The sequence below is a fragment of the Arachis hypogaea genome, chromosome 3 (assembly GCF_003086295.3).
Source record: "Arachis hypogaea cultivar Tifrunner chromosome 3, arahy.Tifrunner.gnm2.J5K5, whole genome shotgun sequence".
NCBI lineage: Eukaryota > Viridiplantae > Streptophyta > Magnoliopsida > Fabales > Fabaceae > Arachis > Arachis hypogaea.
In genome coordinates this window covers 33,402,995-33,419,194 of record NC_092038.1, presented here as the reverse complement: position 1 = coordinate 33,419,194, position 16,200 = coordinate 33,402,995, and the positions used below count along the sequence as shown (strand labels likewise).

The following is a 16,200-nucleotide window of genomic DNA, read 5'->3' as shown; positions in this document are numbered from 1 at the left end:
TACTCACATATATGACCACATAATATATCTCAACCAAAATCAAACATACCTCATCTATACAATTTCACCCAAAATTACCAATTCCCACCCTTCAACTCCTCAAACCTCATTATTCAATAACCAACCTAATTATTCATATATTCATTATTTGAAATTCATCCAATCACTTGTGTCATCATACAATGTACATATCAACTTACCTTCCTTACCTCTTTCCGGCCTCCGGCCCAATTTCATAATTTAAATACATAAACCACAAATTAATACTCATTATCCAATGCATCAAATTCTCAATACACCAAGCATACAAGGCCACACAATTCTCAACCCAATCATTAATTCACAATACATACCAACTATGCATATTAGCACCAACCATTTACACAATCCAAACTTAATCCTAGGGGCATCTAGCCTAGGAATTCTTATCACACCACACGGTACTTAAATGAAACTTAAACCGTACCTCTTGTAGCCAAATCAATTGAGCCTCTTCTTTGGAAGTCTCCACCAACCTTAGCCCCAAGCCTCACCAAAGCTCCTCAAGCAATACCAATCTCCCAATTGTGCACCAAAACCATCAAATGCACTAACATAACCAATATCACATACATACATCAACCTAGGACTCATAAAAATGACAATTCACAAGGGTTGGAGGATTTTTTACCTTAACACATTGAAGTTTGTGATGAATATTACCCATGGCTCATACTAGAGCATTCCTAAACAATCAAAATCATAAGGTTTCCTCAAAACCCAAACCAAATTCGAATTTGAAGAGGAAAATGAAAACTGGGCAGAGGACAGTGAATTAATCACCACAAAACTTAGATAGAATTGTAGAGGATGAGAAGAGCGACGCGTGGCCGTAAACGGCTCGTCAATCGGAGCTCCGTAGCTCAAGTTATGGTGATTTGAAGATCAAAGAGAGTTAGGTTTTCTCTCTTCTCTTCTCTTTTCTCTATTTCAGCGCCCCAACCTCTCTTTTAGGGTAAAAATGAGCTGAAATGCTCATAACTAATGTTTATATATGTTGGGTCTTGGGCCCACTTAGGCCCAGTTCACTTATTTTTGTCCGTTGGCCCAATTTTTGGACCAAAACCTTTAAGATTAGCGCTTTAAATCGCACTTCAAATATTTCTACTTCCCCTAATTATAATTCCTCATTTCTTAATCTTATTTACTCATAATCAATTTTCTCAGCTGCAGTACCAGACAGGTCTCAGCCGGTACTGCCGGTCAAAATTTCACTGCGCGCTTTTACGCAGAAAACTATGTTTTCCGACTCGGAAAAATTCACTGAATCCAAATATCATATTTAAATCATCAAATTCCAATTGCCAAATCTTCCAACCATATTCGCTCCTACTTAACTCATTATTTAATTAATTTCGGTTAGACCGGGTATTACAGAAAATGTCCATACTTTACCTCTATAAATAGTGAAGTATGAAAGAATTGACGTATAGCAACACAGAAGCAATATAAAAATATTCTCTCTCTTTCTCTTACTATAAACAAATGCAATTTTCTCTCTTTTTACTTTTAATACTTCTTTCTATCTTTATATATATATATATATATATATATATATATATATATATATATATATATATATATATATATATATTTGCAATTCTCTCTCTTTACTTATTATACTCTTTTCTATTTTTATATATATATGCACATTACAAGATATAATATTATTTTATATATATATATATATATATATCATTATTGAACTAATTACTTTAATGCTAGAGTCTTCTATTTATACATCTATATTTTATATTTAATATATCTTTTATTTATTTTACAATAAAGTATAATTTTTTATAATTAATCAATTGGTCTATGCTTTATTAGTCGTGGGTCAAATTAGTGGCCATTTACATGTATGTGATTAAATTCTATTAAATTGTTTGAAATAGAACTATTAGAACAAGTGTGGATTCAGAAATCTTTTGAAACGAAAACTGAAAATTAAATATTTATATAATTGATGATATTGTTTTTTATTATTATTTTTAATAAAAAATTATTAATAACGGTAATATTAAAATAAAAAATTCTACTAAAAAATAATAATTTTATATAATAACTAAAATTCTATTTTTTCTCTTTTATTATTATAAAAAATATAACACGAATAATATAGATCAATTATTTTGATATTTTTTGTATATGTATTTAAAATAAATTAATGAATAAAATATGTAAAATATTTATACTAATATATAATTTATTTAATATATTATTATTTTAATATCATGAAAAAATAAATAAATATTAAAATAATTTAATTTTTATGTATATACTTTTTTACTATTCAATTAGAATTTGTTATAAAAAGTAAAGTATTTTTTATACAATAATAGATTTAAAAGTTAAGAGAAAAAATTGAAAAGATAGAAGGAACAATAAAAAAAAATTCATCAAAATAAATGGTTAATGAAAAAAATAGAATAGAAGGAATAATTAAAAAAGATTTATTGATCAAAATGGTTAGCCTAAGAAAATATAATACACTATTAATATTTAAAAGGTAACAATTGAAATTTAAATTTAGATCATGGGACAAAAAATATTTTAATTAGCTACTAGACTAACAACTCAATTTAAAAATTAAAATTATCATCATATAATATATAAAAATTTCAAATTTTTTTTGGGAGGACCATGTTCCATTAACCCCCTCTAAATTTGCTCTTGCACTGGGTAGGGAGGCTTCAATAATAATAATAATAATAATAATAATAATAATAATAATAATAATAATAATATTATTATTATTATTATTATTATTATTATTATTATTATTATTATTATTATTATTATTATTATTATTATTGTATTGCTAAGGGTATTTAGAATTCATCCAACCTTCTAATATAATACTAATGTAGTAACCCGTGTCATGTATGGACAAAATTTATGCATATAATTATAAATTAATTGAAACAAATTAAAAAATAACTGTTGAAGACTACGGACATAGAGAATATTTGGAGAAGTGAATACCGATATATAATAATTGTTTAAAATAATTAAAAGTTATGATTAAAAATATTATGTATATGTATTGTTGTTAAATGTTTATATATAATGGGAAGTAATTAATTTATGTAGTTAAAACAAAGTTTTAAAATAATGATGAGAAATAAATTTGTTTATGTATATATATTTTTACGACATTCTAAACCAATATGTGAGTTGAATAATAAAAAAATGAATGGTTAATCTGATATAACTTTATTAATGATATAATTCAGTAATATAGTAAGATACAAGTTTAAAATATATTTTGGAAGACTTCTGTACACAATATTTATTGTTGCTGAAGTAGATATACATGTGTTATTTTGAATTAACACTCTTAAACCTAGCTTAGATTTAATTCTTGATAAAGCAACACATAGTTGTCTGTGTGTAAAAATCGGCTTGGGTAAATACAACCCAACTGTACTGAGAGTCTGTCCTTGTGAATTGTTAATGGTCATTGCAAATGAGACGACTAATGAAAATTGCCTTTTTTAGAATCTGAAAGGTAATGTTGGATTATTAGGAATCATGTTCATGCGACGTATTAGAACAACATCTCCTGCTTTATCCCCAGTCAAAATAACACACTATATTACATGATTACCTAATCTCCTTACATGTAATTTTGTACCATTGCAAAATTCATTAAATTGGTCAATATTTCTTAGTAACATAACAGGAATACCTACTTTTAATATAAGTTCATGAAGTGGTAAACCTGAGCAATTAATGGCATTTAGTACGTCAGGAGTAAATGTATCAAGCTCTGACTCCATGCTACCTTCTTCAACACACAAGGAGTCAAAACTCAGATGAACCTTCTTGTCTGCTTCAATATGCTTCATTATATAATTATTTACCTCGTGCACAACATCTAGTGTAGGAGCAAGAATGGTTCTCTCCTTAAAAAAAGTTTACTGCTGCACATTAGTAAGTATATCAGGATATACAAATCTAATGATATTGTCAAAGCCATCAACATTGTCCTTGATTAGAATTTCTTCTGGAATATTGACCTCAGACTCACCATCAATTGAATCTCCTTTAAGACCATCACCAATTCTAAGAAGCCATTGAGCAAATTGTTTGATTTCAATAGAATCAGATTCAAGCACACCAACTGTAAGATGCATATTCTGAGAAAGAGTAATTACGTTGCATGATAACCACAGATAAGATGAGTTAATTGTAGCTTGTACAATATCTTGTCTAGATCCCATGGGTATGACAGGTAGAATCTGTCTAAAGTCACCTCCAAGTACGACTACCTTACCACCAAAGGGTAAGTCTTCATTGTATGATGATGAAGATCTAAGTATGTCTTTGAAAGACTTGTCGAGTGCTTCATAACAAATCTTGTTTAGCATCGGAGCCTCATCCCATATAATAAGCTTTGCTTTGCAAATCAACTTAGCAAGCGGAGACCCTTGTTTTATACTACATACAGAATCTTCATGAAGTTCCAAAGGTATCTTAAACCTAGAATGAGCTGTACGGCTTTTTGGAAGCAAAAGAGATGCAATTCCACTTGAGGCAACATTAAGAACAATTTCTCCTTTAATACGAATAGCTGCAGTAAGTGCCCTATATAGAAATGTCTTATCTGTTCCACCATAACCATATATGAAGAAAAAACCACTAAGGTTATTATTCACGGCTTCGCTTATTCTATGAAAAGTATTTTATTGTTCATAGTTCATTTTGGACAACATAACTTCTAATTCGTCCCTTAGGGCAACAATATCAAAAGTTAGCTCGTCAGCTATTATCCGATCATCCAAGCCATCAATTATATCTAAATCAGGGAGAGGAATACCATTAAACTCTCGAAGTGACCTACCATTAGCTTGCAACATCATCTCAACCTTTGAAAGAGTCATAATCAGTAGTTGATCATCACTAAGCTGAATGTCTAAAATGAAGATGAAAAAGTTGTTAAGCAATTAATGAGGTATTTTAAGATAAAGAATATTATTTAATCCTATAAGCGAAATTGATTTAACATGTTGAATGATATACCTGGATTAAGTGTTGAAATTCTATGTGAATATAACAAATCTACAGATAATTGTTGGTAGTACTGCTGCCATACCAATTTAGGTCTAGATATGTTATTAGAAATCACCAACACAACAAATAGATTTTGTAAGTAGTTTCCAGACGCCCAAGTGCTTGCTTCTAGAACCGCATCAACAAATTCATTGTCATCTTGTAGGAGTCCCAAAGCATAGCATGTTTCCTGGAATGAGTTGTATACCACACCATCCACAGTACGTAAATCAGTAAAACTCATGCATCCTTTTTGTATGTTTAACAATATTCTCATGTAATAATCCTCACTGTTACCATGTGGAACATGAGTCAGCCGTCTAATAGAAAACCTTGTTTGCGAGGAAACCACATGCATGAATCATCTTTCCATACAAATTTTGTAGGAAATTTGCTGTATGTTAAAGATCTAGCAAAAGGATACTCACGATTAGCCAACATCCAAGCAGCTGGTTCTTACCACAATTTCTGTCTTCGTTGCTGCCTCTACCACATACTTTGATCTCTGGTTTTAGTTTACACCTCATAACCTTTTGATCCTTTTCTCATTTAATTTCAATCACTTAACTGAAAAATTCTCATTTACAGGGTTTGTGTGATTTAATTGATATTCTGATCTGATTGGAGATTTTTTGAAAATTTCATGTTAATTTTGTGCTTTTATTATGTGAAATCTGTTTTGATTCTCTTGTAATGATCATGTATTACTAGGAATCGACATGCATGTTGATGTGCTTCAATATTTGTTGCTTAACTTGATATCTGGCAGAATCCATTGCAATTAGTATGATTCTCTGGTCTGTTAGCGCATTAGATTCTCTTGATTAATAGGTTTGATAGAAGTAACCTGATTCATGGTGATTCTTCAACGGTTGAACTCAATAATTCCAATATGGCAAAATTTTAGTTTTCATCTAGTTTTTGTCTTTTATTATTTCTCTCAAGACACGAGTTCCAACACTAAGCACTAACCAAAGCGGAGTATTTGAATTCTGCTTTTCACATACATCAAGAATGGCCAGAAATTCTTGTGTCTACTACTCTGGTTAATAACATATAATTTGAATTGTTACATTTTATAATTTTGAGTAATTAATAACTCATTTGAAAGATACTAGTGTTGAGGACGAATGAATGAATATTGGATGCTTCAGTTACAAGCATATAGTATGCATTATTTAATTTTATAATATGAATGAAAATTGATGGTCCACCATCCTTATAAGAGACACGAATGTACTACTGTTTATTAACTCCATCCTCACACAAATCAGTGACAAGTAGCCAAAATGAACCTTCCCTAATTTAATTTCACCCCTTCCAATTCCAAGAACTACATTTACATTATTTACTACAAGGAGCCTCATTGACTTAGACTTATTTTGATGGGTCCATACTCCATAGTTCATGGTCCTCTTATATTATTTATTTCAACTCCTTTTCTTAGCTGCCACTTTCATTTTCTTTCCCTTCACTTCATTTATTCATTCACACATTCTTGAAGAATAATAATGGGAAGACACTCTTACTGTTACAAGCAGAAGCTTTGGAAGGGTCTATGGTCTCCTAAAGAAGATGAAAAGCTTCTCAGACATATCATTAAGTACGGTCATGGATGTTGGAGCTCTGTTCCTAAGCAAGCAGGTTAGTACTCATAATATGATACATGTTAAGGTTTGTTCTGTGTTATTGTTAATGTTGTTGCTGGTGACAGGTTTGCAGAGGTGTAGTAAGAGTTGCAGGCTTAGGTGGGTCATTTACTTAAGGCCTAATTTAAAGTTTGGAATATTTTTACTTTTATTATTTCCACTACAACCACAGTTTAGGTACCTATTGCTTTGATCAGAGAAGGAACTAACACAATCTCTACTACTACTATTCACAACAGGTTGGGGTGGGGGCTAACTAGCTTATCAGAATCTATTGGTGAGCATGTGTTCTTCAGGAGTGTTCTTGCTTACTTTATATGATCAAGTTTGCTCAATAATGTAACTTTTGGCATTTGGTTGAATAAAATCAGACAACAAAGCTTTATTTCAAGGACTCATTCAATTGAAGACGTAATAAAGTTATGTCTCAAAGTTGATAAAAGCTATGATTGAGTGCTGGCACTTTCAATCATCTCCCTAATTAAACTTTGAAGATTATGTGATCTTTAGCTTCTATGTGATTGGAGTCATGTTTTTGAAGAGGAGGAATATTCATAAATAAAAGAATTTATGAAATTTGAATAAAAATTTATGAAACTAGTTCATAATTTATGAAATAGAATGTTCATAAATAGAATGATTTTGTTACAAGTGCAACATGTCACATAGTGTAGCAAAACAGAATGCATCAACTTCAGAGTTCAGATACCATTCACTAAAAAATTGTGCACAGGTGAATGGATATGCAACTAGGATATTGAGCACAAGTGAGCACAGGTGAATTGGATGGGGAATGGATATGAAACTGGGATATTGTGCACATGTGAGCACAACACAACTTCTTACACGAGTCAATTCCAAAATCATCATCATAAATCCATTCAATTCATTTGATATATCATCTTCATTAGACTGACGTGCACTTAATTTGTATGTTCTTGTTTCATTCTTAATATTTTTTGCAAGACAAGTATAGCTAATGAAGTCAATGTGATTTTTCCATTTCATTTATTATTATTATTATTTTCTTAGCACTCGAATTCAACCTAAATCAATTCATTCGCTTACCCAATTCCCAGCACATCCAATGTGATAAAAGGTAAGTTACCAAGACCCAGCTAAATTCTCTATATTTCTGATATTTCATATCTTGGACTGTTATTGATTCTCGGGGTTTTTTAGAACATTTACATAAAAGATTGTTCTCTTTTTTGAAGCTAATCAATTTATTAGTAGAAGATTATGAACTGCATTTTCAGTTTTCATGTTTAAATTTGAGGCTAAAACCTGTTCAATCAAACATAAGTGCATATAACAGAAAAAACAATGTCATAATTTCATGACGTGTTATACATTTTTCTCGCTCTCTCTGTTCTGTTTCAATAATGGAATTGGGAAGCATACTCCACTTCGTTGAGAATAAGACCATTCTCATCACTGGAGCCACTGGCTTCCTTGCCAAAAGTACATATATTATTCTCCCTTTCAATGTATAATTCATTCATATTGCTAAATGAATTTGTGTTTGGTTTTGTAACATAAAAACAGTTAAGGTAGAGAAGATACTGGTGGAGAAGATACAAATTTTGCAAAACGAGGTACTATTAATACTTAGTCTGTTATACTTGCTTGCTTTTCCAAGTAATACTATTAATTGTTGCAGATCATAGGCAAGGACTTGTTTAGATTGCTAAAGGAAAACTTAGGTCCAAACTTCAATTCCTTTATAGCACAAAAATTGACACTCGTCTCAGAGGATATTTCTCACCAAGATTTGGGTTTAGACTCTCATTCTATTTTCAAGCAACAAATTTATCACCAAACACATGCTATTATTAATTTAGCTACAACTACGAACGTTGATGAAAGGTACATAATACATATATATATTCTGATGATCTTTTTAATTTTCTTTTAATATAAAATTAATAAATTAATATTATATTACAGGTATGATATATCGTTGGGCCTAAATACCTTTGGAGTTAAGCACATCATAAACTTGTCCAAAAAATGCACTAAACTCGAAGTGTGTGTACATATATCAATAGGTTTGTATATATATATATATATGATTAGCTACTAATCTGGCTATTAAAATGAGACAAGGAGTGATGCCATGCTCTAAGATTTGTATCAAGTATTTTAATTTTTTGCTTGGAAAGGGGCATTGACTGTTGTGAATATCCAAGAAACCAAGAGTGGTGCCATGCTCCAAGATTTGTTTATTGCTAGTAGTAGTATTTTAGTAGGTTGCAAATCTTTGCTATGCCATAATTAGCTGCGGTACTTCTAGAAAATTTACTTTGGGTCAAAGTAACAAAATATTTAAGTATTGTATTTGAAAATTTAATTAGAATTTTTAAACTTATTACTACAAGCTTGATTATAATATCTTCTAGTATTCTACTCATAGAGGCCACCACTGCCTTCTTCTTTTTCATTGTCGTATGCCGTATCAAACGTGCCAAAGAATTGGTACTCCTCTGTTTTTCTTGAGACTTAATTCTAATTGTATATGCAACCAGTGTTTGTATTATGCTGTTCATGTTCTATTATTTTAAAATTGTAAAGAGGACTACATTGATGTGTTACTGTCCAAACTTGTATATATTGATTATAATTTAGCATGTACAAAACATCAAAATGCATGCTAGATTTTATCACAGGCATATCAATGTCTTTGTAGTATTTAGAATATTTTTTTAAAACTGTTTTAAGACTGAAAATGTTTAATTGACTGAAACTTGTGACTAATCTAGTAGAGTTAGGAGTGTTAATAAATGTTTGTTGTTACACTTAGTCAAAGTTTCAAACCAAAAGCATAGCTATAATCTGGTCAAAAGTTTGGATCCTTTCACAATAAATTTGGATAGAATTTATGTACATGGATTATTTTTGTAGAATTTAATTTGGAAGGTTTACTACTTGAGTCTCCCAATATCTTTTTAAACTCTACATAGCTTTTTTTTTTTACTTTGCCTTTCAATCTCTATTCTTATGGAGTCTTAGGTGGTGTCAGGATGTGATTCTTTTAGTAGTCTCTATTAAGGCATTTCCTCATTTTCTTCTTCTGTTCTATAATATGCAATACTCGTCACTTACTCGAACTACGCTTGGCACTGTTGTCATGTTTATATTGAATATATATGAGTGCTGCCTGATATGTTTTTCTTGGTCTTTTATGTTTGTTACTTGTTGCTCTATGCCCTTCTAAATCAGGAAAATGTCAACACAAGACATCCTCAGTTCCTGTATGAGTCCAAGTTGTACAGGATTCTCCAGGGAGAAAGTAAGGACTACTGTCTTACATCTTTATTTCATTAGTGCATTTTTCTGGGCCGCTCTCTTTTAATCTGCAGAAGTTCATAAATTTAATATTGTCACATTAAACTTTAACTTCAAACATAGTCTCCTCAATTTTCCTTGCTCTATTGGTTGGTTGCTTTCTGTTATAACTTCTAAGCCTTAGTTTTGTGCTATCTAGTTTATGGTTCAAGTTTCTGAGATAGAAGATATGAATATAAAGGCCTTAATAAGGTTTGGAAGGAAAACTGTCAGAAGCCAAGACAAGTGGAAATCCTATGAAGATCCAGGAAGCACAAGTATGGATTATATTTATAGGCTTGTTCATGGTCAGGTTACTATGGTTAATACATTTATATGTTAGGTTTCATTTTGTTTGATTATATTGTGATCCAGGACATGGTTGTATTTATGATTCATTACAACTTGCTCACAAGTGTATACTTAAGAGAAATTTGTATATCAATATTTTGAATTTAATGAAATATATCATTTTGTTGTAATTAATTTCAGCATATTTATATTATCCATAATAATAATAATAATAATTGGTGACACAAATAACTGAGATTTTAGAAAAAAAAGGTAGTTCGTTGTTTCTATGAAATGAGTATAATATAAATAAAAAAAAGTCTTAAGATTTTAGCAGCAATACTAATGGCAACTATAAGTAAATAACATCATAATTTTAGAATTATTTTTAGTGGCCATATAAATTATAGGTAAAATGGGTTTTGGCGGCAATAGTAATGGCCGCTAAAAATGAATAACATTGCAATTTTAGCATTGCTTTTGGTGGCCATATAAATTGCCAAGAAAATGGCCGCTAATAGTTATATACTTTTTGCGATTATTAAAAAGGTCTTTACCGACAAATGTTATAATTACCGCTAAAATCTTTTAGCGGCGAAGCGTAAGACGACTAATATCTAATTGCCGGTAAATGTATTAGCGGCTATTTTTATTGCCACTAAAAGCAAAATAAATGGCCGCTAAAAGTGATTTTTCTTGTAGTGTACCAGAAATATCAAATGTGGAAGAGTTCTCAATACCTGGCCTAAAACCATCCTCCCCATAGGGAAAAATCAAAGGATACTATAGAGATAGGTAAGACGGGAGAAGGACATCTATCCTTTTTAGCTTGTTAGAGGTAGTCTCAAGAATGATGTCTCTCTCCAAACTTGACTCATCAATATCACCAACAATAAGTATTGCAACCTTAGAAGCTGTTGGGAGGTTATACCTCCTGCCATCCTTTTCCCTTCTTCTAATTAGTTTGAGCTTCATATTAGTTTTTGAATCTTCTTTGAAGCGATCGCGTGCATATCGAAATGACTTTGCAAGAAGATTATGAAGATCCATCATTTGTTTCAACTCATTACAATTGTTTGCTCAATAACATTATTCGAATTGGAAGATCTGTTTAAACAAAAAAAATTATTGCTACTCAAACTTTTAAAAATATAATATTTCATTAAACTATTAGGAAATATTCTATAGTAAATAACATAGTATATTTTGGAAAATATTTATGTACCTGATGGTAGATATGCGATTTTGAATCTCATTTTCAGTGTCGTATATGTATAATTGTGCAAACTTTGGAATATCACTTGGTGACGGAAGCAAACTTCCAATTGAATGGTAATTTTGACCATTAAGAGAGAACGTAGGAGGTGCAGATCCATTGTTTAAATTGTGATTAATTTTAGCAGCCATGGATGTGAAGCAAAACATGGAATTAAAAGAACATATGTTCTTGCGAAAGTATCTACCACATTCATCATCCTCAAAATGCAAATTTTATAGAATCTGGGGTGCCTCTCTAAGAAAGGGAAGCTCTACCTTCCCACTCATGCAACATGTGCGGAATATAGGGATATTACTTCCTTTGCTCTTAGATAGCCTTTCACTGTCTCACATCATAGCTTTGCAATATCGACATACATGAATTGGATCCCCAGCATCCCAGGTAACTAAATTCATTAAAAAAATATTTAAAAAAATCATATACGAATACTTTTTTAAGAAAGACAACAATAAATATATCTAAAATATATTATTAGGTTAATATGTACCTGTTTCGCATGTCAAATTGCAATTGGATAATGTGTTTAAGTTAGATGACCCTAAAAAAATATAGTATTAATTAAAAATGTAAAAATTAAACAAATAAAAAAGGAAGAAGATTTAAACGAAAAAGATGATAGTTTAAAAAAATAACTTGTATTATTATCATGAATTTCTTGTTGAATATAATTTGGGTCAATCACTGTATCATCAAAGGCATCAAGACCTGAATTAAATAAATATATTCAGCAAAAATATCCAACAATTGTTCAGATTATACAAAGAATAATAATTAAATAAAATTTTATAACACGTTAAATACATGTGAAAATAATTTACCTTTATAATGTCCATTGTTAACATGTGATACCAGTTTCTTATTGTAGAGAACTTGTTTAGAGCTCTCACCATTGAAAAATTGAGAAGAATTAAACAACTTTTTGCTACTTCTACGTAATGATTCGATGATTGATTTCTCCCTGAGCACTGTACTCTTATTTGGGAGTATTTGTGTGCTGCCATGTATATTTAAATGTTTATAATTATCCAATTATAGTGAACTTAATAAATACTCTGAATATATAGTAATTAAATCTAAAACATAGAAAATTAAAAAAAAAATAATGCTAAACAGAAAAAATAGTTGTATTAAATATAACCTATTTAAATATTACATTGAATTATGTATAGAGTACAAAAACATTTATCAATAATTAAATGTTAGCTTGAATTATGTATAGAGTACAAAAAAAAGTATGAAAATAGTTATTAATAATTAAATATTAGCTTGAATTATTTATAGAGCACGAAAAAAGATAGATAAAATACTAAAGATGTCAAAAAAAGTAAAAATATAAAAACAATAATATGTGAAAAAATGTAATAGCTTTAAATATAAGTTACTTTTGTAGCATATGATGTATGAATCCATTAAATATATAACAAATGAACATTACATTATTAATGCATTTAAATAAAAAATTAAAAAAAATGAATAAAATTTTTTCATGAAATCACTATATCTAAGATATAAATATAAAAATAATTACAAAGTGGTAACCTTAAAAAAACTAATGAATTTTTTTACTTAAAAAAATACTAAAATTATATAAGAATAACTACAAAGATGAAAAAAATCATATCAGGAATCCAGGATAATGTGTTTGTTGTTAGTTGAATTGTTAGTAACGTGAGGATTAATTAAAGTTGACCTTGATGTGTTAGCTAATTGGTCATTATAATTCTCTTTTCTCTTATTTTTTAAGAATGTATTTGATGAGTTGAGCACTGCCTGGTCAACTAAAGGAATGACAAAAGGTTGAGTAATGATATATATAAATATTTGGTTGTATAATAAATGTGAATGAGAGGTCTTACCATTTTATATATTGGACAAAGGAGTTCTGGAATATTGAAAGCTATTATTTTGAGAAACTTCATCACCAGTTGAATATACTTGATTGATACATAACATTGAATTGATTTTCTTATTGAGCAAATACTGAGAAACAAAGCCAGTACTTAATGAATAAAAATCTGTTATGTTGTTATTAGAAATCATGTGGGACCTTCTCTTCATTGGAAGCAATATGTTGTTTGCAAAATTTGATATTAGTATACATAGTATGTTAAAAAAGATTAGGAAAAATATAAAAAAAAAACTTAGAAACCATATGAGTATAATGATCATATTACCATTCTCAGAAGCATTCTGCATGGAAGCTTGTATTTTTCTATTTCTCTTCTTCTTGATGATACAAATCCTCCTCAGCCTTGCTAACTTAGGACTAAGTTTATATTCTGCTGAATCCATCTATTACCTAATAATACTTAACAAAGTTAAAAGTATGACCATGAGGTATATCTGAAGTATAAATAATGTAAACATTCAAAAATATAAAGGTGGCGGGAGATTGTGAAATTTTATTTAAAATTTCATGTGATTCAAAATGTGAGAAATCATGTAACTAAAAATATAAAAGTTACCTAAAAAATTAGAAAGAAACAACTAATTCTTTAAATAGAGTCAAAATCATATGTATGTTCTAAAAGTTGTACATCAATTAATGAAAAAAGAGTAATATAATGAAATCTATTGATTGTACATGTGTACTTGAAGATGTTAGCTCCAATGAAAGTGTAAAGAAATACATGATGGTTACGTAACTAAAAAATGTCCATGAAAAATACGATTTATATAATGTTCCCGTCGCATGAGTTCTAATTTTAGTATTCAAAATCAAGCATTTGTTTTTGTCTAAAATATGGTCGATTCATGTTAAAATAATGTTGGTTAACAAAAAAAATGTCTGAATCACAAAAAAAGGTTAGAACTAAGCTGATGAAAACTTTGAATTAAGTTTCAGCATAGTTTTAGTAACATATTTAAAAATGAAGTTGAGAGAAGAGGTTATCGATGAGCATATTGCTATGTAATTAACAATTGTAAGATTGAATCGAATAATTTAGTAAAAAATCATGTAAAGATAAATGATAAAATAAATAAATAACAAAATAGAAATTAGTAACTTAGGATTAGATATTACACGGGAAAGACGAACAAATTTTAAATTAACTCACTGAACCATATAAACCCTCCCCTAAAACCATGATTAAGAATGGCTTGTGAAAGAGATAAACACTTATAACTATTGAACGAAAGAATGGTTCAGAGGATTACTAAACAAAATACAAAATACTTAACAAAGCTGAAATCTAATCCTAATGATCTTATCATCGAAAATAAAGCAAGAATTCAGATCTTCATGATTTCAGCTAGCATAATAGTCTCATCAATTGAGTTAACTGTTAGCCTCACTACACTTCCAGACCTAAGGTGATTCTCAGTCAGAAACTCTCTCCATCCATTGGTTATGAACACCTCAAATAAACGATTAGAAAATGTCCATCGTAAAGTCATGTTGTATGACCGGCCACCTTTTATAATGAGCCTAACATGAGTACACATATTAGGGAATACTTTAAAGACAAACTTGATTGGTAGTATCTGAAAGATACAAAATGAAAAAAAATAAGTAACACATTGTACATATTTAATTAGTTTGAGTTAAATATAATATTTTTAGAATTAAAAAAACACATTACCAATGAACCAGAAAGAAGTTCTTGTTCTATATTGAAACATACATATGATGACGAGTAGGAAGAGTTGGGTTCTTTAGTAGGGAGAAACTCAAAAAAAGAATGAGCATTATATCTAGCAAAAGAATGGTGGTTGGGAATAAAAATAATATGTTCTTCACTGGATAGCTTAAATAAATCATAAAACTATACTGGTATCATCTTTTGATAATTTATATCTAGTTCAAGGTGAGAAATCCTTTTAGAGCTAATCACTGGATAAGAATGTGTGACACTTTCAGAGTTGAGTTGGTGATGGTCATCCAGAGGAACAACATTTAGATCAATTAATGTTGATTGACAACTAACTGAATGCATGTTTTTTGTTTTGGTTGTGATTTTTTAACGAAAGTGGTGAACACCAATTTAGGAGAACTTCTCAATGTAGAGTGCAGCTTCATATTCTTTTTAGATGAATGCTTGTAACGTTTGTGATTCTTCTTTGATGGATTATAGGTAACTTTTTTATTAGTGAACAACCTCAAGTACATAGTGATCTTCTAATATATGATCTTTACCTTTAGACGTAAATATTGAATGTAACAGTAACTTCATATCATAAACACGGGCAGGCAATTTATTCATGAACCTGTCTCTAACCATGATGACAAAGATGTCCTTGTAGAGATACCTTAGCTTAATGGTACCTCAATCATTAACTAAGTTCTCAAGACCTTTGATTATAAAAGCATTCGAATAACCTCTTAGAATACATAACTGAACCTGGTTATGTTTGGAGTCAATAATTAATATTTTATCCTCAAAGGATTTCTTGTACTCTCTGTAAAATATCTGGGAAGCTCATGGATGTTCTGTGACTATAACATAAAATTATATTTATGTATGAATATGTATGGAATCAACTAAACATTAGGAATAAACCAGAATTATTAAATAAATAAAAATCAATAACCAAAAGGTTCTTGTTGTGAAGGAGCAT

General features: G+C 29.8%; 1 protein-coding gene across 1 annotated transcript; it reads right to left on the bottom strand.

Annotated features, from left to right (window-relative positions):
* Positions 1-3,959: 3,959 nt before the first annotated feature.
* On the bottom strand, positions 3,960-5,452 carry LOC140183404 (uncharacterized). Its single transcript, XM_072231818.1, has 3 exons — positions 5,065-5,452; positions 4,862-4,957; positions 3,960-4,648 (listed from the first exon to the last, which is right to left on the bottom strand). The coding sequence occupies exons 1-3, from the start codon at positions 5,450-5,452 to the stop codon at positions 3,960-3,962; spliced, it is 1,173 nt and encodes a 390-aa protein (XP_072087919.1).
* Between the last annotated feature and the right edge of the window lie 10,748 nt (positions 5,453-16,200).